The sequence below is a fragment of the Trachurus japonicus genome, chromosome 6 (assembly GCF_045865225.1).
Source record: "Trachurus japonicus isolate A0001 chromosome 6, Traja_1.0".
Classification (NCBI taxonomy): Eukaryota; Metazoa; Chordata; class Actinopteri; order Carangiformes; family Carangidae; genus Trachurus; species Trachurus japonicus.
Window position 1 is genome coordinate 28,671,297 of NC_140912.1, and position 22,576 is coordinate 28,693,872.

The 22,576-nt window shown below is 42.5% G+C and overlaps 1 protein-coding gene across 6 annotated transcripts in view; it reads right to left on the reverse strand.

The window, feature by feature from the left end:
* The window catches only part of cep290 (centrosomal protein 290), a 42,448-nt gene that overhangs the window by 17,909 nt on the left and 1,963 nt on the right, over positions 1-22,576 (reverse strand). For 2 of the 6 annotated variants that reach the window (XM_085780132.1, XM_085780137.1), the window contains exons 5-36: positions 22,296-22,430; positions 21,604-21,657; positions 21,380-21,400; positions 20,672-20,818; positions 20,248-20,430; positions 19,912-20,001; positions 17,734-17,856; positions 17,179-17,302; positions 15,238-15,410; positions 14,716-14,878; positions 14,511-14,611; positions 14,332-14,398; positions 13,259-13,362; positions 12,780-12,855; positions 12,469-12,602; positions 11,168-11,332; positions 9,028-9,177; positions 8,807-8,922; positions 8,623-8,725; positions 7,751-7,981; positions 6,695-6,868; positions 6,485-6,596; positions 6,177-6,382; positions 5,640-5,791; positions 5,156-5,267; positions 4,185-4,640; positions 3,926-4,090; positions 3,394-3,501; positions 3,149-3,283; positions 2,787-3,056; positions 2,577-2,684; positions 1,317-1,516 (exon numbers count right to left, since the gene is read on the reverse strand). In XM_085780132.1, the coding sequence (XP_085636258.1) occupies positions 1,317-1,516; positions 2,577-2,684; positions 2,787-3,056; positions 3,149-3,283; positions 3,394-3,501; positions 3,926-4,090; positions 4,185-4,640; positions 5,156-5,267; positions 5,640-5,791; positions 6,177-6,382; positions 6,485-6,596; positions 6,695-6,868; positions 7,751-7,981; positions 8,623-8,725; positions 8,807-8,922; positions 9,028-9,177; positions 11,168-11,332; positions 12,469-12,602; positions 12,780-12,855; positions 13,259-13,362; positions 14,332-14,398; positions 14,511-14,611; positions 14,716-14,878; positions 15,238-15,410; positions 17,179-17,302; positions 17,734-17,856; positions 19,912-20,001; positions 20,248-20,430; positions 20,672-20,818; positions 21,380-21,400; positions 21,604-21,657; positions 22,296-22,430 (4,658 nt within the window). Of the gene's footprint in view, positions 1-1,316; positions 1,517-2,576; positions 2,685-2,786; positions 3,057-3,148; positions 3,284-3,393; positions 3,502-3,925; positions 4,091-4,184; positions 4,641-5,155; positions 5,268-5,639; positions 5,792-6,176; positions 6,383-6,484; positions 6,597-6,694; positions 6,869-7,750; positions 7,982-8,622; positions 8,726-8,806; positions 8,923-9,027; positions 9,178-11,167; positions 11,333-12,468; positions 12,603-12,779; positions 12,856-13,258; positions 13,363-14,319; positions 14,399-14,510; positions 14,612-14,715; positions 14,879-15,237; positions 15,411-17,178; positions 17,303-17,474; positions 17,496-17,733; positions 17,857-19,911; positions 20,002-20,247; positions 20,431-20,671; positions 20,819-21,379; positions 21,401-21,603; positions 21,658-22,295; positions 22,431-22,576 lie in introns of all 6 variants that reach the window. The other 4 variants (XM_085780131.1, XM_085780133.1, XM_085780134.1 and 1 more) reach the window with 4 other exon arrangements.

Genomic DNA, 22,576 nt, shown 5'->3' on the forward strand with positions numbered 1-22,576 from the left:
ATAAACCATTAAAAAATGTTATCAGCTATCAGTTATGAGGAGCAGGAAGTTACTGGTTATCGATATTCGGTGGAAAAAACCAAAAACCAAAGATAAGCTAGCGTGCATCCCTACATTTAAGACAATATCTTTATCAAGGAGATTTTTTTTTATTTCTGGTACGCTTGTTTTTCCTACACGGTTGACAGGTCATCGAGACGCACAGGCTGAAGTCCAGATTTGCACGAGTAAATCTTGATAAAAAAAGCAACGAGCTCACCAGAGAGACGCCTAATCTCTGCTCAGCGATAGTAGGTGAAGCTGCTGATACACACTCTTTTAGTTTATTAGGTGGCACCAACCAACCAAAGCCGCCCAAGATAGACCTAATGTTCTCCATGCAAGCTGCTGGTGGTGGTGATGAATAGTGTGACTCTCTGCAGAACAACACTTTATTTGAGGATTTAAACAGAGACAACGTTGGGCTCGTCTCATTAGATCGACATCACATCCTGTCACGGAGGTCGGAACCTTTAATTGGCATTAAAGGCGACACGCTAAGCTGCTTCAGGTCCCGTTCACTACATCGACAATTTGATCACCTGCTGATTTTTTGCCCTTATTTCACTTATTCTGTCTCTCTATTAAAATAAACTTAACATAAGAACTAGAGACCGTCCACTTCTTTGTCAGGGAGCAAACTTACAAAATCAGCAGGGGATCAAATACTTATTTTCCCCACTGTATATGAAGTTGTACATGTTAACCATGAAACATCTCCCAGTTAAGCTGCTACAGGCCTTATCGTCCTTTCTCCATCTATATATATTGAAATCCCATTCATAAAAGCTACTACGCTTCTTCTTCTTCTCTGTCTCTCTTTCTATCATGGGGCTGTTTTCTCTGCCACTGAATCATGATCATTAATATTATTCTCATTGGTCATAATGAGTTATAAAACTTGACTTGACCTTTTGATGACATCTGTTGTGTACTCATAGACCTGAGACACACATCTGAAATCCTATTAACTTTTAACCCCTCACAGCCCAGTTTCCTTGCGCGCCCTCTTAAGTAGCTTTAACGCTGTTAAAATCATCTCACGCCTCCTCACTGCCTGATATTATCATTTAGCTCTATGTCTGATCACTGAAGGTGTAACGGTGGAATATCAATTTCACGTTCTGCTGCTCAGTTACGCAGCTAAGATAAAGGAAACGTAAAGGATTAGAATAAAGAGTCCGCTTTAATGTAATCGTCACCGTCGACCACAGTGGGTCAAACTCAGAAAAAGCCACGGCGGGCTGGGGTTAGGGGGTGAGGGGTGGTATAATCACTTTGACATCTCGTCGGCGTGTTTCTTAGCCTGTGCTTCCATGGCGCTCCTCGTCCGCTCCAGCTCAGCCGTGGTCATCTTCAGCTTCTCCGCCGCCGAGGAGAGCGAGAGGTCCTGCTCAGCCACGATCTGCTCCAGCTCGGCCAGACGCTCCAGATGTTTGGAGGTCGGCACCCTGATGGTGGGCTTCTTCATCAGCTCCTGGACAGAAAAAAAAGGAGAAAACATTAAAGGGATAATTCAACATTTTGGCAAATTGGCCCATTGCCATAATCCCTATAGTCATAGCAGTAGGTTCGTTACCTTTAATTGTTGGTGCAAGCTATTTTTAGAACGGCGGAGCAGAGCCGTGAGCTGCTCAGAGCTACGCTACAGAGGCTAATGGGATTTCTTGGTTTCCCTCATCAAACTCATCAAATACACAATCCAACAACGCTCTGGTGGACAAGTTGTGACCTGCACATTCACCACGCTATGAGATAATAACAGAACGTTACCAGACAGAGTTGTTTTCGAGGTAAATGCAGAGACTGCTTGCCGAAAAACTACCCCCAAAAGGAACACGCATCAGCGGTTTTGCATGAATTTACCTCTAAAACAACTCTGTCTGGTAATGTTCTGTTATTATCTCATAGCGTGGTGAATGTGCAGGTCACAACTTGTCCACCAGAGCGTTTTGGAGTTGTTGGATTGTGTATTTGATGAGTTTGATGAGGGAAACCAAGAAATCCCATTAGCCTCTGTAGCGTAGCTCTGAGCAGGTCAGGGCTCTGCCCCGCTGATCGAAAAACAGCTTGCACCGACAATTAAAGGTAACGAACCTACTCATAGGGATTTCGGCAATGGACCAATTTGCCTAAATGTTGAACTATCCCTTTAAAGTAACATCTTGTACATTACACTACAGAAGATATTCAACATGCAGAAAAGAGACATATCTAGTCATCTATATGACTTGCTGTCGTCGTGTTGCCTTATCTAGTTTCCCAGGAGGTCATGTTTTTCGGATGTTCATCTCGAGCAGCTCACTGAACAGATACTCATCTTATCCAAACAAAAACACAGACCCCACAGTGGGCGTTGGCGTTTCACTTGCTCTACGCATTCGTACATGGAGCCCAAAGCATAAGTTCACTCTTCAAGTCTATTTTCCAACCATCTCACATGTGTAACTAGTTTGGTATGCAGCGTGGAGTTAATGCAAACAGTCAGAGCTGTTTAAGTTGGACAAAAAAAAAGCAAAACAAAACACAGTGAATACCATTGCGGTCTGTTTGAACCGGTCCAGCGAGGTGTCAGTGTGCAGGTCCAGCTTCTGATGTAGTAGCTTTAACTCCTCCTGGTGTCTCTTAATCATCTCCTCTTGCTCCTGTGATCCACAAGTTGTAATTAAAATGACATAAAGAACCAACACGGGAATCAAATCTGAAGTTTTTTTCGTTTATTAGGAATCATCTCCGGGTGAGTCTACCTGTCTGGCTTGAACCAGCTGCTTCTGGTATTTCTTGAGCACGTCTTCTTTTTTGTCGAGTCGACCCTGCAGGTCTTTGATGGTCTGGTGCGCGACCCTGAGCGCCGGCTGGCTCTCCGCCTGGCCCTCCTCGTGCTTGGCGAGGTCGGCCAGCAGGCGCTCTCTGTTGGCGGCGGCCGGGAGCCGGAGCCGCAGCTCGTTGATCACTCTGTCCCTGGACACGATGTTCTGCTCTGCCTTCCACAGAGCTGCTTCTTTCTCCTTCAGCTTCTGCACGCGGGGCAGAGTTCACGCACACAATGTGATACGGGTTCGATTCAGAAGGGAAAAATACACGTGAGAGTAAAAGAACAATACTGAACCTCGTCCAGGCTTTTGCAGGCCGCCTGCGTGTCCAGGATGGTGCGGACGTGCTCTCGGATTTTACCCAAAGCGAACTCTAACTGATGAGCCAGAGGCAGACTGGGGTCGGGTAGCGCTGCAGAGCCTTCCTCCAACTGAACACAACCACAGTTATCTCCATTAGCAACATGGAAAATGTAACTATTGCTACAATTAACACTGTTCAATTTGTCTCTTGAACTTTTTGTAATTTATATTGACTCACCTTGTCCACACCGCTCAGAATTTCACTCTGGTGCTTCTCATACTGGTCCACCTGGCGCTCCAGCTCCACCTCTCGCTGATCCCAGACGAGCTGCCGTTCTTCTTGAAGCTTGACGTGATAAAAGAGACGGACATGGACAATTAATTGATTCATTGCACAATAATTGATTATTAAATTAATCGTCAACTATTTTGATAATCGAATAATTGGTTTTGAGTAGTTTTTGAAGAAAAAAAGTCATAATTCTCTGATTTCAGTTTCTTAAATGTGAATATTTCTGTTTTTTTGTTCCTTTATGACAATAAACTGAGTATCTCTTTGGTTTGCGACAAAAAAACAAGAGATTTGAGGACGTCATCTTGTAGTTTGACATGTTTTTACATTTTATTGACCAAACAACTAACCGATTAATCATCTAAATAATTGACAGATTAATTGATAATGAAATGATTGTTAGTTGAATACTTCTTGACACATTTCTCTACATAAATCACTGAATCTACTTCCAACTCTGAGTTTTGTTTCCTCTCACTGTGTTCTGCTGCACGACGTCCTCCTCCAGCGAGCGGATGGTTCGCTCCTGCTCCTCCACCAGCTTCTTCAGGAACCTGATCTCCTCCTTCTGGACCACCAGCTCCCTCCCTTTCCTCAGCTCCTGCAGCCGAGCTTCCTCCATCTTCTTGTGCCACTCGGTGACCTGAGGGTTAAACGTCAATCATGAAGAAGCTGCAGAAGATAAAGCGTGTAGTAATTCTTCACCTGCAGCGTGTTTCCACGTTTTCCCCTCTGACCTTCTGGGCTCCTTTCACGTCCTTCAGCGTTGAGATGAGCTCCTCCAGACCTTTCAGCCTCAGCTCCAGCTCATCAGCTCTGCTCTCCGCTCTCCTCCTCTCCTTCTCTGCCCTCATCTTCTCCTCCTGGGCCTTGGCTCTGTCCTCCTGGAGGCTCACCATGGTCACCGAGAGCTTCTCCTGCTGGGCCAGCGGCAGCGCCCCGGCGAACTGCCGTCGCAGCGACTGGATGGTCTGCCGTAGGTGCTTGGAGCGATTTCTGCCCTCCTGGCGGGCGAGGAAAAGCGTGCGCTCGCCGGCGTCGATCCGCTGTTCGGCGCGCAGCTTGTGGGCCTCCAGCTGTCGGATGTGAGCGGTGGCGGCCTCCAGCTTGGCCAGAGCGGCCGACTCGCTGAGCTGCAGAGCCACGACGTGCTGGTGGAGCTTCGCGATCAGAGCCTTCTCGTCTGACTGTGACTGAGGGAAAGAGACAACAAGACTTTACAGAGCTGGAATATTGAAACATTTAAAAACAATACAACATAACTAGTTATTTCCATGAATTTGAGAATAAACTACAATAAAATAATGTTACTTGTCAGTGGATAAAAGGTGAGAGAAAGTTACGTTTATTTCTCAAAACACACCGGTTCAGACTGGCTAACCCCTCATAATATTTCACATTCTGGTTTGTGTGTTTGGTTATGTGTTTTATTTATTTGTATTTTAATTGTTTTTATTCTTGTTTGCTTTAGTTTATGTGTTTTTTTATATAAGGTGACCATGAGAGTCTTGAAAGGAAGGAAAGAAGGAAAGAAAAATGAAATTTCACGCTACATGAAGGTGAAATCTTTAATGAAGAATCAAAGGTTGGACATGACTGTCGCTTCATAAATACATCTGATTGGCCCCTGATATGTCAATTACATAAAGTGAAACCACTTACAACCTTCCTAAGTTTAATAAAATATAAAAAGATAACAGCCAGTTACCTGGTACTCCATTATCTGTCTCCTCAAAGCTTCTACCTCCTTCTCCTTGGACTGTTGTCTGGCCTGTAGAGCAGAAACCTGCATCATGGCCACATCAGACACCTCCTGAAGCCTGAACCAAAACAAACAGCAACACAAACATATTAAAATCTTTATTCACACATTTCATTTTAAACAATAAAAACAAAGTCAAAGGGACATTTTTAGTATCTTTGCAAATGCAGTTGGACTAAAAGCGTTGGATAAATTTTGAATGGTGCTCAGTTTGTGTAATGTGAGTATCAATAAAAGAACTTATCAGGCCAAATATTTGCCCAAAGGTTAAATTCTCCAACTTTATTTATCATCACAGCCATTTGAAGGTTTTATTAATTATTGATGAACATTGCATTCACAGTTCATATCGCTTACCCGCACCTGCACATATATTTTCACGATAAGACCTTTACTGATCACTCCCGGCTCTGCACATTGTCAAACCTACTTAGAAACTTCAATGCGCAGCTCAGCCTCGGCCTTCTCCAGCTCTGTAATCCTGGCTCTGTCAGCGTCGCTCACGGCTTTGCCGATGCTGTTCGACAGCTCATCTCTCAGCTCCCGCTCCACCCTCTGCGCCTCCACATTCATCTTGGTCAGCTGTGGGGGGAAAAGAAACACAAGGTTATTACTGCTTGATAAGATCCTTTAAATAAAAGACCTTGAAATGTAAATGTTCAGAGCTGTTCACGTAACTGCATTTTATTGGCTGGGGTTGTGAGCCAACATGGTGAGACAGTAAAACAAAAAGATCATTTCTAAACAAGCTCTGTATCACATAAAACAAGATTCTTCATGTGAACACTCTCAAAAGAATTTACTTTTTTTTTTTTATTGTGAGACTGTATGTCTGCCAGGTGACCTTGATTTCATATCTAAGGATCTTACATAAAAAACAATCACATTGACGCCCCTTTAAAAAAACTCAAGTCTGAAGCATGAGAGAGAAACAAGAACTTATCTCTCGTTTTCCTTGGCCTCCTACCTCGGCAAACTTGGACTCCAGCTCCACGTTGCGCTCCTCCACTTGCCGGAGAGAATTCTTCAGATGCTCGTACATTTTGTGGGCATGCTCGGCTCTCTGCCTCTCGTTCAGCTCCTTCATCTCCAGAGTGGTGATCCGTCTGGCGGCAGATACCATCTCGTTGTTGGCCATCGCCTTGTCGGCTTTGTCCATTGCATTTTCACCTCCTAACATTACGGGAGGGAAAAAAAACCACAATTTAAAAGGTGAGATCCATAAACTACGATTCAAAAACAAATAAAAATCTATTATAGTCGTTGATCGTTTACCAACTGAGCCGCCGCTCCCCCATGCTTGCTCTAAGGTATTCAGTTTTTCCTTTGTGATCTCCAGTTCTTTCTTCATGGCAGAGATCTGCTCCTGGAGAGACTCGTTCTCAGCCTGAGACAGGAAAAAATAGGATAAAAAAATGTTACAGTTAGTCGACCGCGAACTATCCCAAAAATAAATGTGTTGCATTGAAGGCGTAATGAAATTACCTCCAAATGTTCCAGGTTGGTGGTCCTCTGTATGAGGCGGCCGTCCCTCTGCAGCATGTCTCTGTATTTGACTGTAAGCTCTGTGTACTGTCTGTTGGCCTTCTCCAGGTCTGATGAGGGCACGCTGTCGTCCAAGGCCTTCTGCAGTGCCGCGATCTTATATGCAGCCATTTCCTACAGAAAACAAGACAAAAAGGTAAAGTGGTGGCTTAGTGGGAATGATGGCCGATGTCAAACACATGTTTTACTTTTGAATCTTTAAAAGGAAGTGACGTGATTGTGTTACTCACATATTCCAGCCTGCGCATGTCACAATAGCAAATGTGTTGACTTAAAGGGATAGCTCAACATTTTGGCAAATTGGCCCATTGCCATAATCCCTATAGTCATAGCAGTAGGGTTGTTACCTTTAATTGTCGGTGCAAGCTATTTTTAGAACGGTGGAGCAGAGCCGTGAGCTGCTCAGACTCTGAGCTACGCTATGGAGGCTAATGGGATTTCTTGGTTTCCCTCATCAAACTCATCAAATACACAATCCAACAACTCCAAAACGCTCTGGTGGACAAGTTGTGACCTGCACATTCACCACGCTATGAGATAATAACAGAACGTTACCAGACAGAGTTGTTTTTGAGGCAAATGCAGAGACTGCTTGCTGAAAAACTGCCCCCGACGGAAACATGCATCAGCGGTATTGCGTGAATTTACCGTTCTAAAAATAGCTTGCACTGACAATTAAAGGTAACAAACCTACTCCTAAAACTATAGGGATTATGGCAATGGGCCAATTTGCCAAAATGTTGAACTATCCCTTTAAGTTTCAAGTCAAAGACAAATCATTAAAACGGTTTCTGCTGCAGCTGCTGTCACTCTTACTGGAGTCTACAATCTCTACAACCAATTATAATGTTCATGAGCTCTCATAAAAGTATGAGAGAATAAGACAAGTTTACAGATTCTAGATGCTCCTGTATAGTAGAAGTCCTTCATATTTTTCACTCCGTCTTCCGTTTCGTTTTACAGTTTACTGGGCTAATTTAACCCTTTGGATCTCACCTTGTATCTCTGCAGGTAGCCCATCCTCTGCGTGACCGCCGCCTGCATGTGGCTGCTCTCGTCCTTCAGCTTGTTGTTCTCCTTGCGGAGGTGCTGCTCCTGCTCCAGCAGCGTGGTGTAGCGCCGCGTCAGCTTCTTCTCGTTGACCTTCAGCACCGTGAGCTTCCGCAGCGCCTCACTCAACTGTCTCCTGATTTCCTCCGGGTCCTTTTGAAGAGTGTCCAGCAGCTCCTGATAACAGAAACAGACAGGTGTTCTTATGAATTTAAGAGGGAGAAGTCAGCTACGAAGTCAGATAAGCACAGTGAAGCAAAGTAATTTATCGCTAAAGCTTTTAAAAAGTTCTTCTGAGGTTTATCTGTGCCTGTCAGGACTCTCAAGGCTCAGTGGTGGAGAGGAAACACCAATTTTAACTCTCTTAACTTTAAGTTCACAGGCTGGACCAGCTAATAAGACCATTTTACGGTAGTGAGTCACAGTAGTGTCCAGTCTATGCTCTTTTTAACCTTAAAAATAAATGCAACAATGTGCCAAAGCTCTTGCCAAAGCGACCATTATCATCACCATCACCATCACCACCGACTCCTGACACGAAACCACATCAGACAGGGAAAACAACTTACATATGAGCACCTTTAACTGGAAGAGCATGAGGCCTGTTTCCCTCATGCATGTTTCGCATTTATCAATTTGGAGGAAAACCTCAGTGAGAGACACAACAACGTGGAGGAGATTTATCTGTAATCTATTTAGTTCCATCTTGTGGGTTTTTGAATATTAAAGAGAGTGTTTTCAAACCACTCGGTAAGTGCGGTGCTTCCCGCGGCGCTAAATACCACTAACAATGGAAAACATTTACTCGTCTGACTTACATTGAACTCTTGGATTTTAACAGCGTCCACCTGCTTCTGCTCCTCCAGCTTTTCCTTCACCTCGGTCAGCGTGGCTCTCTCCTTCTGCCACTCCGCCGTCTCACTGGGCAAGAAAAACACACACTTTAGATTTTTTTCACGCTTTGCACTTCACGACAGATGTCAAATTCTCTTGTCAGCCCACCTCAGGTATTCTTTATAGAGCAGTCCCTGTTGGTGGCTGATGACAGCAAATCTCTCCTTGTATCCCTCCAGAGTTCCTGCAAGTTTCTTGATTTGTTCCTCCTTGTTTTTCAGCTCCTAATCGATTAAAGTATTACACAGCGAATGATTAAATCACACTTGAGACACAGTTGATCTACAGGTCTTCCCACCCAGGTCTTGAGAAGATGGTGCTGCACTGACCTGAAGAAGACGGACAGCGTACTCGTTGAGGGAGCTGATGACCTCGGTGCTGCTGGGCCCCAGGCCCTCGGGGAGGGTCAGAGGTCGGAGGGCCACGCCACCGTCGCTCAACTTCCTGTGCAGCTCCAACTGGCCTTCCAGCTGGCTCACCTGACAAACAGAGACGAAGAACATCACGGCCACGCCAACTTCAGTGTCATCAGGAGTGTCATTTGTGCGTTATTATGACTCCCTCCCATATAATAACATAATGATATAAAAAGCTGTATGAACAGTTTAAGAAAAGATACAAAGAAAAAATTCTAAGTTCATGTGAAATGTGCAGGTAGTTACTAATGTTATGATGTCTTTGTTTATTTATTTTTAATGGGAAGTCATCGGCCATAATTGAGTGCTTGTGTTTTCTTTTCACAAGAATAACTGGCAGATCATCTATTTCTAATTTTAAAATGAATTGAGTAAGTGGTGGGAAAATTTTTTTTTTTTTTCATCCTGCTCCTTTCCATGCATAGAATGTGTGAATTACAATCTATCATCATTTTGTCAATAATGTATGATTAAATAAAAATGTCCATGCATGGAACAAATAAAAATGAAAAAAAAAAAATCTGAATAAATAATATTTAACAATAGGAACTGGATGAGCGTGAGTAGTTGTCATGACAAACAGCACTTTTGTTCTGAGATTAAGATTAGGTGACTGCCATAAAAATACCAGTGACTTTCCAATAGATTCAATGTGATACATAAAATTGAATTATAATAAAATGCAAAACGTTATGTGAGAGCAGTGAACAGTGGACCACGGAGCGGGAAAAAAACCCCAAAAGACTGTAAAAAGACAGAGATTGATGCAGCAGAATAAAAGTAAAGAACTGAAGCTTTGATATATGAAACGTTTTTCTCCTTTTTACGATCCGGGATCTGGCCGTGCTCTGAAAAACACGGTTTCTATTAAACATGACTTCTCATTTATGTTCCGTCACTTTAAATGCCGAACATCGAACGCAGGCCAAGGAGTCTGTTTACTTCTTGTTATATGAAACAGAAGCAGCACATGTAAAACCAGCAAAGACGGATTCGATGGAGAAATGCTGTAGTCATGCTAGTAATTACCCTCGGAGAGAGCATGTCAGGCGTTGCCACTGTCTCTGTAAATCATCATTATGTAAATTAGTAAATGCGTGTGGTCAACTACTTTCATGTGAGATGTTTATGCTGTGGGAAACAGAATTGCAACACACAGCTGTAAACATTTGCAGTTGGCCTTGTGTAACCAGCGTTTAGTGACTGTTTGACTGTGAACGACTTGACAAATCATATTTAAACATGTGGCCATAAAACTCTAGTGAGGTGACCAAAATTGCTCTGAATTCTTGCAAATGCCCCCCCGCACGTGTACGCATACACGCGAGTTAAAGGGATAGTTCAACATTTTGCCAAATTGGCCCATTGCCATAATCCCTATAGTCATAGCAGTAGGTTCGTTACCTTTAATCGTCGGTGCAAGCTATTTTTAGAACGGCGGAGCAGAGCCGCAAGCTGCTCAGAGCTACGCTACGGAGGCTCATGGGATTTCTTGGTTTCCCTCATCATCAACTCATCAAATACAAAATCCAACAACTCCAAAACGCTCTGGTGGACAAGTTGTGACCTGCACATTCACCATGCTATGAGATAATAACAGAACGTTACCAGACAGAGTTGTTTTCGAGGAAAATTCATGCAAAACAGCTGATGTGCATTCCTGTCAGGGGCAGTTTTTCAGCAAGCAGTCTCTGCATTTGCCTCGAAAACAACTCAGTCTCGTAACGTCCTGTTATTATCTCATAGCATGGTGAATGTGCAGGTCACAACTTGTCCACCAGAGCGTTTTGGAGTTGTTGGATTTTGTATTTAAACCAAGAAATCCCATGAGCCTCCGTAGCGTAGCTCTGAGCAGCTCGCGGCTCTGCTCCGCCGTTCTAAAAACAGCTTGCACCGACAATTAAAGGTAACAAATCTACTGCTAAAACAATAGGGATTATGGCAATGGGCCAATTTGCCAAAATGTAATGTTGAACTATACCTTTAACGCATCACAATATAAACAACAACAGTATTTTTTTCACCGTCTTGACACGACACCGTCTGGATTTACCTTTTCTCTGGCTCTGGCGAGCTGGCCGAAGCTATTCGTCGCTTCCTCTCGCGCCGATTTCAGCTCCTGCCTCAGTTCTTCGTTTCTCCCGACCAGCTGGTGTACTTGGGCCTTGAGGTGAAGGGCTGACTCAGACTGGCCGCTCATGTTGTCCACATCGGTCACCTGAGGGACGTGAAGAAAGAAAACCATTAAAACAAATCTACAACTATAGAACCAGTCTGTGAAATAGAAAAGATCATCAGTCAACATTAAACATCTCACAGCGCACCATCATCCACTAAATGTCTCACTACTCTCATTGTTTATGGAGTTGCTATGTAACAAGCCTTCTGCATCACCAACTGGCAAAAGACATTGAAATACCCGAGTCCATTGTTTTCAGCAGACTTTGTACTTTGTTCTGTACAAGGTGCAAACTGATACTGTGGTGGATTTTCTATGCAATTATTAACAAAATTGTGCATGATTACATTTTGATTAACTTTGGTAAGTCTGTAAAGGAGGAGAGCCCCTCATTAATTATTGTATCTAGATGTCTATGACTGAACTTCTATGGACTATACTGGGTTCAATGTGCAGGAAAAATCATTTTCAGGTTGTGTTTTATATGTGTGTCAATATCTCCTCCTCCTTCCTTTGTACATCAAAATTGACATCCTCAGTCATGTAACACACTGTGGCAATAAGTTAAAGCAGATATCAGTGGCAGGGCCGTTTCGGCTAATGCTGTGTTCAAGGCAGGCTTTTGAAACCGTAAGTTACAGCTTCAAGTCACAACTACGACTTGGTAGCGTTCCAGGTAACCCGTAGCTCGTGTTTTTACCGTCCTGTTGTCTGTGAAAGTTCCCTATAACGGCCACTCGTAACTTCCGACCCGTGAACTCGTACCAGATCGAACTGGTATGACTTCACAGGAAGGAAAAACACAAAGTACGAGTTTCCTTGAACGCACCATGAGTTAGCAGCCCCCGCCCTTGTCAGGCATCAATTGGTCCTCGTGCTACGTCACCACATTCACGCGCATCCCTTGGCTGCACACACAGCCCTTCATGCCGTTCTCTCTCCTCATTGGATAACACTTGTATCCCACAAGGAAAATTTTCTCCTCGGCTTACAGCAGAGCAGAGTGACGGAGAGACTCGTGTTTAGGCTGAAATACTTCATGTAAGTGATTGCTGACGGAAAATAGGACTATTTAGGACTTATATTAACAAAAACATTCCACTGATATCTGCTTTAATAGATTAAAACATTCAAAATGTAACATTAGATGTATAAGGTTTAAGGTGGATGCTCACATTAGCCAGTCTTTCCAGACTAGAAATATTGATGGCACCAGCAGATGGAGAAACCCCTGGATTAGTCCTCAAGGCCTGTAGAGCGTCTCTCAGAGCAGACTCCAGCTCCTGTTTCACTTTTGACAGCTCTTCCACTGCAAGTTCATAAGAGAAGACACCATATGAGTGAAGACATACGTATTTAATTCACCTAAAAATAAATAAAAATGATCCCCTGTGTGCATATTCTCCATTTTTAAACTGTTATCAGACTCATGGAAGAGCCTCTGATGACCCTGTGAACTCCTGATGGACAGTATGGTTTTACTTACATTTGACCTGAGACTGGGTTTTGTGAAGCGACAGCTCTCTCTCCTTCTTGCTCAGTTGTTCTTCTAGGTATTCATTCTGCAAGTACAAATTAAACAACGTGTGTGTTTTCACCAGCAAAACTCCTCACGATGTTATGCAACTTCTCTTTACTAAAAGTGAGTCCTAACTGAGCCCAACATTTTGGTGTTTGACTGAGTTTCTATAATCGACAGTGTTAAAGTAGTTAAAGCCACAAGAAACAAGGCATTAGAATAAAAACAAATATTTTTCTTTTCAATTTGACGACACAGTTTCTCAACAATCAAACCACTGAATAATAATCAGATTAAAAGATGCAAACTGTTGCAGACAGCACTTGCAATTAACTCTGAAAACAAAATTGATTCTGTGGCTTAATCAGTAAATGGTGCTTCTTTGAAACACTGGGACTCATCTTAAGTGGAGATGTGAGAGATGACATCATCGGCCAGGAGCTTACCTTGCGTCTGATCTCCTCATCTGTGTAAGTGCTGCTTTGTTTAAGTGGCAGAGTTCTGCCGGGCCTGATGTCGTCCTCCAGGAGGAAGCTGGACTGTGGCATCCCTACAGAGACAACGATTATAATCAGCACTGTTTAATTAATCATCATTGCACTGTGGCACCACAACTTCCACTGTTCTTCGCTGTATTGGAGGCAGAGAACGTTCAAGGGTGAAAGCGCAAAAAAAGATATGAAACTGAATTTGAAATTCAACGCTGTTGTGTAATTTGAGGAAACCAAAGGATCACATGGCCAGGACATGGTAAACAACAGTTGAGCCTTTGAGGCTCAGACAAAACCAGAGATAATATTTTGAGTTACATATTTTTGCTAAATAATGAAAACATTTTTAGGCCTGTCACAATTATTTTGCATAACTGTTAAATCGTTTCCAAACAGCTGGATGAAACTAAATATATTTCCATCACTACTTCCTCGTCGTTTTCCACCTTTTGAGGTTTGAATGGTCCACTTTTAATGACATAATCATGTTGTGCCTTTTCTTCTTCTTCTACTATGGTTTGGTTGAATGAATGGAGCCACAAACTGTTTATCTTCATTTCTAATATATGACCACTGCATTTAATTGAGCATCTATTGACATTAGCATCATGAATTTACCTGCAAAGCCAATAAATGGCTCTTCTTATTCTTCTTCTTCATAAGGTGTATGTATTATTGCTATATTTAGGCTTATACTATTATAGTGGCACAAAACGATCAGAAAAAGACAATTAAAATCATTAATAGAAAATATTTGTATGGTAATTAATCGTGAACTAAAATTGAGTGATTGTGACAGCCCTATCCAACGCTCTGATGTAATTTTGGGAATTAACATGAAGCACCACGTGGTACATGGTAAATAACGCTTGAACCGTTGAGGCTCAGACAAAACCAGAGATCATATTTTGAGTTACATATTTTTGCTAAATAATGCAAACATTTAAAGGCTTGCACACAAAAATGGTGATCAGATTCTGCTTCTGCTTCTGGGAAAAACATGAAAGAGTGTCAACACATTGCATCACCTCTTTCCTTGGCCATGCTTCTGACTTGTTTCTTGAGCTCAAGTCTTTCTTCTTCAAGTCGTTCAATCTAGTAAAAAAAAAAGAGAAAAAAGAAATGTCAAGCTGTGAGATGAGAGGATCTCAGAGAAACGTTGTGGTTTGACAGGCTGTGGTTGTAACCGCTGACATGCCACATTTACCTCTTTGGTGAGGACTTGGTTTTCTGCTTTGTACTGACGTTGCCTGAGATCTTTGGCTCGCCTGAATTCTGTCAGATCCACCTCTTGCTTCGGTCCCAGGCCTTGCAGTCATGAAAAAAAAGAACCACATGAAGTGAATTAATGTTGTCTAAATAGACAAGAAGATGGGAACTATAATTTTGTTAATTTTATTTAAGAATCTGACCCAGTTTTTCTCGAAAATCTTCATTTTCGTCCATGAGGTCATTGATTCTCATCTCAAGCTGGTTGATATCTTTGGTCATGGCCTCGGCCTCGCAATCTCTCACTCTAATCTGATTTTTACACTCTTTGATCTCCGCTATGGCAGCTTCCAGGCCATAAGTGCCCTGTAACACAAGAGACAGAGATGTGGTTTACTCGTCCATCAAAAAGCACAACTTGTCTCACTGTCTTTTATTTCCTTGTTTTCCCAATTCCTACGCTTCTTGGGAAAAAATCAGGATGTGATTAGACACGGTGAAAGACAAACACTGAGCTTGTGGACCCAAAAAGCATGTTGATCACACCACAGTCACATAGCCATTTCAGTGTCTCTGTTAAAACTGAATATGGACGAGGAAAAAAAAAAACCCATAAGGCCTACTTCTGGGAATTTAAGGATCGAGTAATTCGATTTGGAAATTAAAAAGAAAAAAAAAATCTGTGATGCGAGCCAAGCGGAGAGATAGGGTATGTGTAGACTTACAGACTCGTACTGGCTCAAGCGGTTCGAGGCCTCAATGAGCGCTTTGTCCTTTTCCTCAGCGTGAGCTTCTGCGAGCTTTGCAGCCCGCTCTGCCTCCACGGCGCGGGTCTCTGTGGCTTCCAGCCTCCACTTCAGATCCTCCATCTTCCTCTGCTGCGTGGTCAACGGCAGGTCTTCAATCAAAACACACACAAAAAAGAAATAATGTGTTATAAACTTAATAAATTAATCTAGTCTACTTTAAAAGGAAAGGAAGAGGAGATAATCTCAATGGGCTTTTTGTTTGCACAGCATTTTCACCTCACACCTGAGCAGTGTTGGGCATGCTACTTTTAAAAAGTCATTAGTTGTGGCTAGTAGAGTTAATAACTGAGTCACTACATTATAAAAGTAACTATAAAATTAACTTTTGTGTTACTTTTTTAATAAAATCCTTAAATATGTCAAATTACTGGGACCCCCACCCCGCATGTTATGTACAACTTTGTACCTTTCACCTCGATGAAGGAATAATAATGCTTGTGCTTCCAGTTTGACAAAGTTACCTTCGAACTCATTGAACTCGCCGCCATCACTGTAATTCCTCCTGATACTGGTGTGTACGGTATTTGCTGCTGTGTGTTTGTGAACAAACAGCCTCTTTACTCCGCCTCTGATTGGTTTATGATGAAATTTTGCAGTTGTCTCGCCCTCCCGTTCCCCTCACCCGCCCTCACCAAAGAAAGAAAACTTAAAGGAGACATATTACGCCCCCTTTCCACAAATTAAAATAGTTCCCAGGTGTCTTAAAGACATGTCTGTGACATGGATCAAACATCACAGCTCTTTTCATCCTCTCAGAACAGCCCTGGTTTCAGTGCCCGTCCCTTTAAATGCAAATGAACCACTGCTTGCCCCGCCCCTTCTACCAGTCCCAGGTATGGGTGGGGTTATGCAAATTCGAAACCTATACATCACTGGAAGAGAACTGAGGGAACAGCTTGTAAAACTATATGGATTTCAACCTAGAGAGAGCCTGCACATTACAGATTTTGTTGTCAGTTCTCACATTTTGGGCGTCAGAAGGCAAGACAAACACCCAAATATATGTTAAAGACCCTTCAAAAAGTGATATTTCCATCATATGTCCCCTTTAAGAGCTCCCATCGCTGAGAGAGAGCCTGCTTGGGGGAAAGCTGCTCCAGTGAGTCAAGTATAGCCGAGTGACGGCGCATTTTATTATCAGTAACAGTAATGGCGTCATAACAGGGGACGCAGTAACTCGTTACTGAAAAAAGTAGCACCATTAGTAAGGCCTTTTATTTTTAAAACCGTTATTCCCATCACTGCACCTGAGTTTGAGCTACTGTTAACCAAAAACACTGATGTTTAATTCTGTAGCAGACAGGACCATAAATAGTCCTGATCTGTCAATGTCATGTGTCTATATTTAAACTAGAATTATCACCCTGCAGTGATACGTCTCCATCAACCAGTCAGTTGGTCACAATCTCTCTTTACATTCCTGAGTAACATCAATAAGTGTTTTCTGCAAAATGTTATGATGCTCATTTTCATAGTTTGTATATAAGATGACATCATTGTATCCTATTAGACTACTGTCTTAAATTACTTCATACTTAGTGCTTTTAAGGGGCCTTACAAATAGCTGGAGTTTCTTTCTTTCTTTTTTTTTGTTCTTTCTAAATTTGATGTGTTTTTTGTTTCTGCTGTGTGAGCAAATCAACTTTCACCACAACTCCACAACTAATTTTTCACTATTACCCTAAATATTTGCAGCCCACAATAAAGAGAGGGAAGGCTGACTGAAGTGTGGTGTGTTGCTTAGAGGCGAAATAATGAGTGTCACTTTAAACAGAGCGACTGAATGACTGCATCACAGCTGTTCTTGATATGAGGGAGAAGGAGTTCATTTAGGAATATCTAGGAACATCCACCCACCTCTGTCTCTCTTCGTAGATGTCTTAAGCTCTTCAATGAGTCGAGTGTGCTTCTCCATTTCGCCTGTGTACTGCTCCACCTGCTCGCTCAGCATCTTGATTTGATTATCTCGCTCCTGAACGGCCTGTTGGGTATTCACAGCAAATGATGAGGATTTATGTTGTAAGGCCGAGCACGGCGGTTACGAGTTATTGGTGCTTTCATCATTAGGAAAATTTATGAAATGAAAACAAAGAGGGGGAGCAGGGAGCAGGAGAGTGGGGATGGATAAGCGGCTCGTGACAGATGAAACTTACAGCACAGAGTTCATATATGACCTGGCCCGGGGCGGCGGAAGGAAAGACGGGTTGATAAGATGTGACAAGGCAAAAAAAAAAGAGAGAAAGCAGACAGGAGGGAAAATGACAGACAGATAGATGGATGGATGGAAGAACATGATATTGCAACTGATGGTAAGTCAGCACTCCCTGGCACCGAAGGACACAATTAAAGGCATGTGCCCACAGTGACCTTCGACGATGTGATTAGCGAGGCCTGGCTGAATAGTATACAGACCTGCTGCAGGGCAATAACGTTGCTTTTGTCCAAGTCCAGTTGGACCGAGCGCAGTTTTTCCCTCAGATCACGGATCATCTGCTGGTACACCAGGATTTCATCATCCTTCCCAGAGAGCACTCTCTGTGTGAGAAATTGGAGAAGGTTCACGATAGTTCAAAGAGGGGTCAAACTCACCGGATGGAAAAGACGCATAATGGCGCATTCAAAACTAAAATCACCACCAACCAGTCGGTTTGAAGGAAGTATGGGTTCATCATGACTTCTTGACTTTGTTACAATGTTTTTTTGCAGAACATTAAGATGTCACGGTGAAGTTATCTGGATACACATCAGTCAAAACTTCATCACTGTTTCCAGTTTGTCCTATACATTCATCTACATATTTGTGGCGGCCTGCCACAATATCAACATTGATTTCTTCTTTTTTTTACCATTTCAAATGGGTGAAATCCTGTTTCACTGCAGAGCTAAGTGCAGCTCATTGATTCGCTCAGCCCATCCTCGCCCTGCTCTCCCTCGCTCGCTCTCCCTCTAGCTCTCACAAACACATTAACAACAGACCTGTCAGTCAAAATAACCTTCTGAGGCTCCGTGACAAATCCTTTGGCATTGTTCAGCCGGTGCACTGTCAAAATATGATTTTAATCACACATGGCAGTGTGCTGTGCGTGTTTTCCAAAACTGGGTCAATCACTGGCTGATCCCAATATGCAAATGACCCTCAGAAGCTAAGGTCTTGTCGGTAATTTCCGCTTCTTCGTGTTGTGCAACAGGAAGAAGCCGAGCTGTAAATACAGTGTCTGTCCAAAAGCGAGAGAGCACTTTCTCAATGGAAGATCGGCTGTATAGTGATTTTTCTGTGTCTGTGCCAAATTTGAAGAAATTCTCACAAGGTGTCGATACTGAGATATCACGTTCATGAGAATGGGATGGTCAGACGCTCGGCTGTCGCCAGTGTGGAGCCATAAGGAAAAAAAAAAAGTGGCAGCAAAAGAAGGTCTGGCCTGGTTATGTGGCCCACTGGGGTGAAGAGCTTTAACAGTAGAAAGTGCTAGAGCAGCACTCTGCAAAGTAGTAACACTGTGGTGAATGTTTTCTATCTGTTTCTATTTTATTTGTTATTTTGTTTTTCTCTGCAACACATTGCTTGTGTCTAACATCGGCCTTTTTAGACGAGTTTGTGAACTGAGAGCGTGACTTTGTTTTGGACATCAATAAAGAAATTTCCACTCGATACAACAACATGCATGTTTACTCTGTGGATGAATGAAGCTGTTTTGACTGTTTTGGGTTGGGATGTCTTTCAATAGGAGAAGATTTCACCTATACCTTAATATGAAGGCATAAAAAAGGTGAATAAAGGACTCTTTGTTGAATTCCTGTGATCAGCAGGGAGCCATATTAAAGGGTAATTGCCGTTTTTTACAATCTGGACCTTATTTCTAGCATAAAATACGATCATTTACTCACCCAGATAACTTTGGTGTCATTACAAGTCGTTCCCACGAAATTGGATCCAGCCGAGAGCCGCGTATATCTGTATAATAAGAGTCTACAGGGCAGCAGAATGCAGCCTCTAAATAACCCATTATCTGCCACGAAACTCGTTCATTTCACCAATATTTTGTTATGATACGCTAGTGCTATTTCCCTCTGAGTCAGGGATTAGCTGTTATCAACATCCAGCATCTGTAGGTTGACCTACAGACCTGGATGATGTCATCTCTGAGCGCTGCCCGGCTCATTCTTATAATAATCATTACGCTTCGGCATTCGGATCCATTTTAAGCGCAACTTGCCAGAGCTTTAGTGAGTTGCGGAGAGTTTGAAATGAAATGAATTGAAATGAACGAGTTTCACGGCAGATAATGTATTATTTAGAGGCTGCATTGCGCTGCCCTGTAGACTCGCATTATATGGATATACGTGGCACTCGGCTGGATCTAATTTCGTCGGAACGACTTGTAATGACACCAAAGTTATCTGGGTGAGTAAATGATCGTATTATATGCTAGAAATAAGGACCAGATTGTAAAAAAAACAGCAATTACCCTTTAACTCTGTGGGTTACTCTTTTCTACCACTTCACATATCTTTAACATACATCTGGCTTAAAGACAAACAACAGATAAGAGGTGATGTGGTGACAGCTGCAGAGATTAACTTGACACCCACCTTCCACTCCTCCACTTTGGCATTGACTGCTGCCATGATGGGGTCATCGTCCTCAGTCATGCTGTGGATCTTATCTGTTAACTCTCTGACCTGCAAATTAAACACAGATACAAGGGCGCAATTCAGGATCTGCCACACAATGTTATCATGTTGTTGTTTTTTTTGTTGTTGTCTGTTTTAAAAAGCCGTAACAGCTTCAACGCTGCAGTGTTTTTTTTAATAGGAACTGACTTCATGCACGTGATCATCTGTAAATGATAAGCGCTGTCATGTACGGTAACTCTTTTCAGCGCAATAATAATCGAATACAGGAATCTTTCACTGAGGGGTCTTTACTTGCAGCTTTGCATGATCCCTCTCTTTCCTGAGCTGATCCATAATGGAGTCGGTCTGTTGTACAACAATCTTCATCTTGTTGTACTCGTCCGTCATCTTCTCCATCTCCTTCACGGACTCCTCCAGACTTTTCTGCATCTGCTCGTTCTGCGTCTTCAGATACAGGTTTTCATCCTCGGCTCGCTGACGGACACAGGATAATATTATGATCTTGATTTGCAGACACATACCTTTGCAAGGAATAAATCAGATCTACAAAGACGGCATAATAAAAACAGATGAAAGCCATAAGAATCTGAAATAAAAACACTGATCCGGTCTGTTTTGGGGGGTTCTCAAAAGACTAAAGTATGGTGTGTTATTGTTTGACTTGTTTTGTTCAGCAGAGGAAGGAAGGGAAGAGAAAACACATATTTCCAGGTACCTGAAGGTCTTCCAAGCACTGATAGAGCTGGCGGTTGGCTAAGTTGAGTTTCCTCTGGGTCTCGGCGTTCTCGTCTCTGGACGGGCCCGGCTCCTTCTGCTCCAGCTCTCCAACGTAGAAGTCCACATCCTGCCGGAGCTGCTCGTTCTGTCACGGCACAGCGAGGACAGAGTTATTGTCAGAAACGAAGCTCTAACGTGTACACTGTGATATGGTGAAGAGCTGGTTTCTCTTATGTTTTCATGTTACGTTGTTAATGGTTTATTAATGAAGAGCTAATTTGGATGCTTTCGAGTTGAACCTTTTGAGCCTCTGAGCAGCTGTCTTTTTTTTCCCCCTCCATATTTTACGATGTATTTCCAATGTAATCCACGACCATGAAATGTAGTTTCTCTCTACGGAGCTATATATCTCATCCATATAGAATAAAATACTACCTGCAGCACTTTGATTTATTTATTTGTACCCTGCTCCTACCTCGCCCCCCCCCCCCCAATTTAAACTTTATCTTATCTCATCTGACACCTGTTTTCAACGTGTCTGACAATCATTGCTGGGAAGCTCATACTCTCTCTGACCTTTTAATGGCGTTCCATATAAAAACTGTGGTAAATCAAATAAAAAAAATAAAAAATAGTGCATTGCTACTGGACGACTTGTTGCAACTGTAAACTAGTTCTATTTGACTACACTACCTGAATGTCTTACCTTCTTCTTAAGCTTTTTTATCTTTGGCAACACAGTAGAAAGAGATGGAAAGAGATTATGAGCTTAAAAAAAAACATTTGTATTCATAAATTATGGCAGGGCGTAGGAGACTAGGTGAAGTAAGACTAGATGGGGTACACAGTGTGCTGATGGAGAATGCAAAGACCGCTTCCTAAAAAAAAAATGTTTAAGGTCCACATGATGTAGTGCCAGCCACCACATACTTCTCTCTTCAACTTCTTGACCTCATCCTCAGCCTCCTCTGCTCGCACGGCCAACTGGGAAAACAGAACAGACAGACAGCAGAACAAAAAGGCTGAGAGAGAAACTAATCTGTGTACAAAACAATGACTGTCCTCTGCACAGTTAAGGACAGCTGTGACCTTAGAAAACACTGCTTATCTTTAATCCATCACTTCATGTGAGTCAGAAATAGCTAAAAAAAAAAGAAAAAGAAAAAAGAAACCCACTAGTAAACATCTGACACATTTGAGGAGATAACTGACTAGACGAGCGCCTCGCCTCTGTGTTTTGACCTGAGAATTAATCAGTGGAAAGTGACTGGTAGACAATGTCTAATAGGATTAGTGCAACTACAGATTATTTGCCAAGAATTCAAACATGTGAAACTGCTCTCTTTAAATTTGACAAAGTGGTAGTTTTCTTTTACATTCTTTGTGGAAAATAATGATTTGGTGCTTGCATAATAAAAATATTATCACGCAGTTCATTTAAACCTGTTCTCTTTCCATTAATAACAACCACAGGATAGAAATATTCTCTTCTATAGCATGTACTTAAAAGGGAAATACCAGCGCAATGTCAACACACTGACAAATCACGGGTCATCCAAGGACTCCTTGCTGAACCCAAAGTCTTACGCTATCCGTGCAAACAGTGGCTAGCGTGCTCATACCTCCTTGTTGGTTTTCTTATCCTTGCCCATTTCTTTCCTTAACTGGGTCAACTCCGTCTCCCTTTGCTCCAGCTGGGTCTCAAGCTGCCGAATCTCATCTCTCAGAAAGCGGGTGTCTGGCCCAGTGCCGGAGAACTGAGCCGTATGGACCGGAAATAAGACATACAAACACATAAACAACCCCCACCACAGGAGACCTCTTAAGTTTCCACATCACCTCCATCTGTTTACAACGCTAATAAATATACACATACCGTGGCGTTTACTCATTCTTATACTAG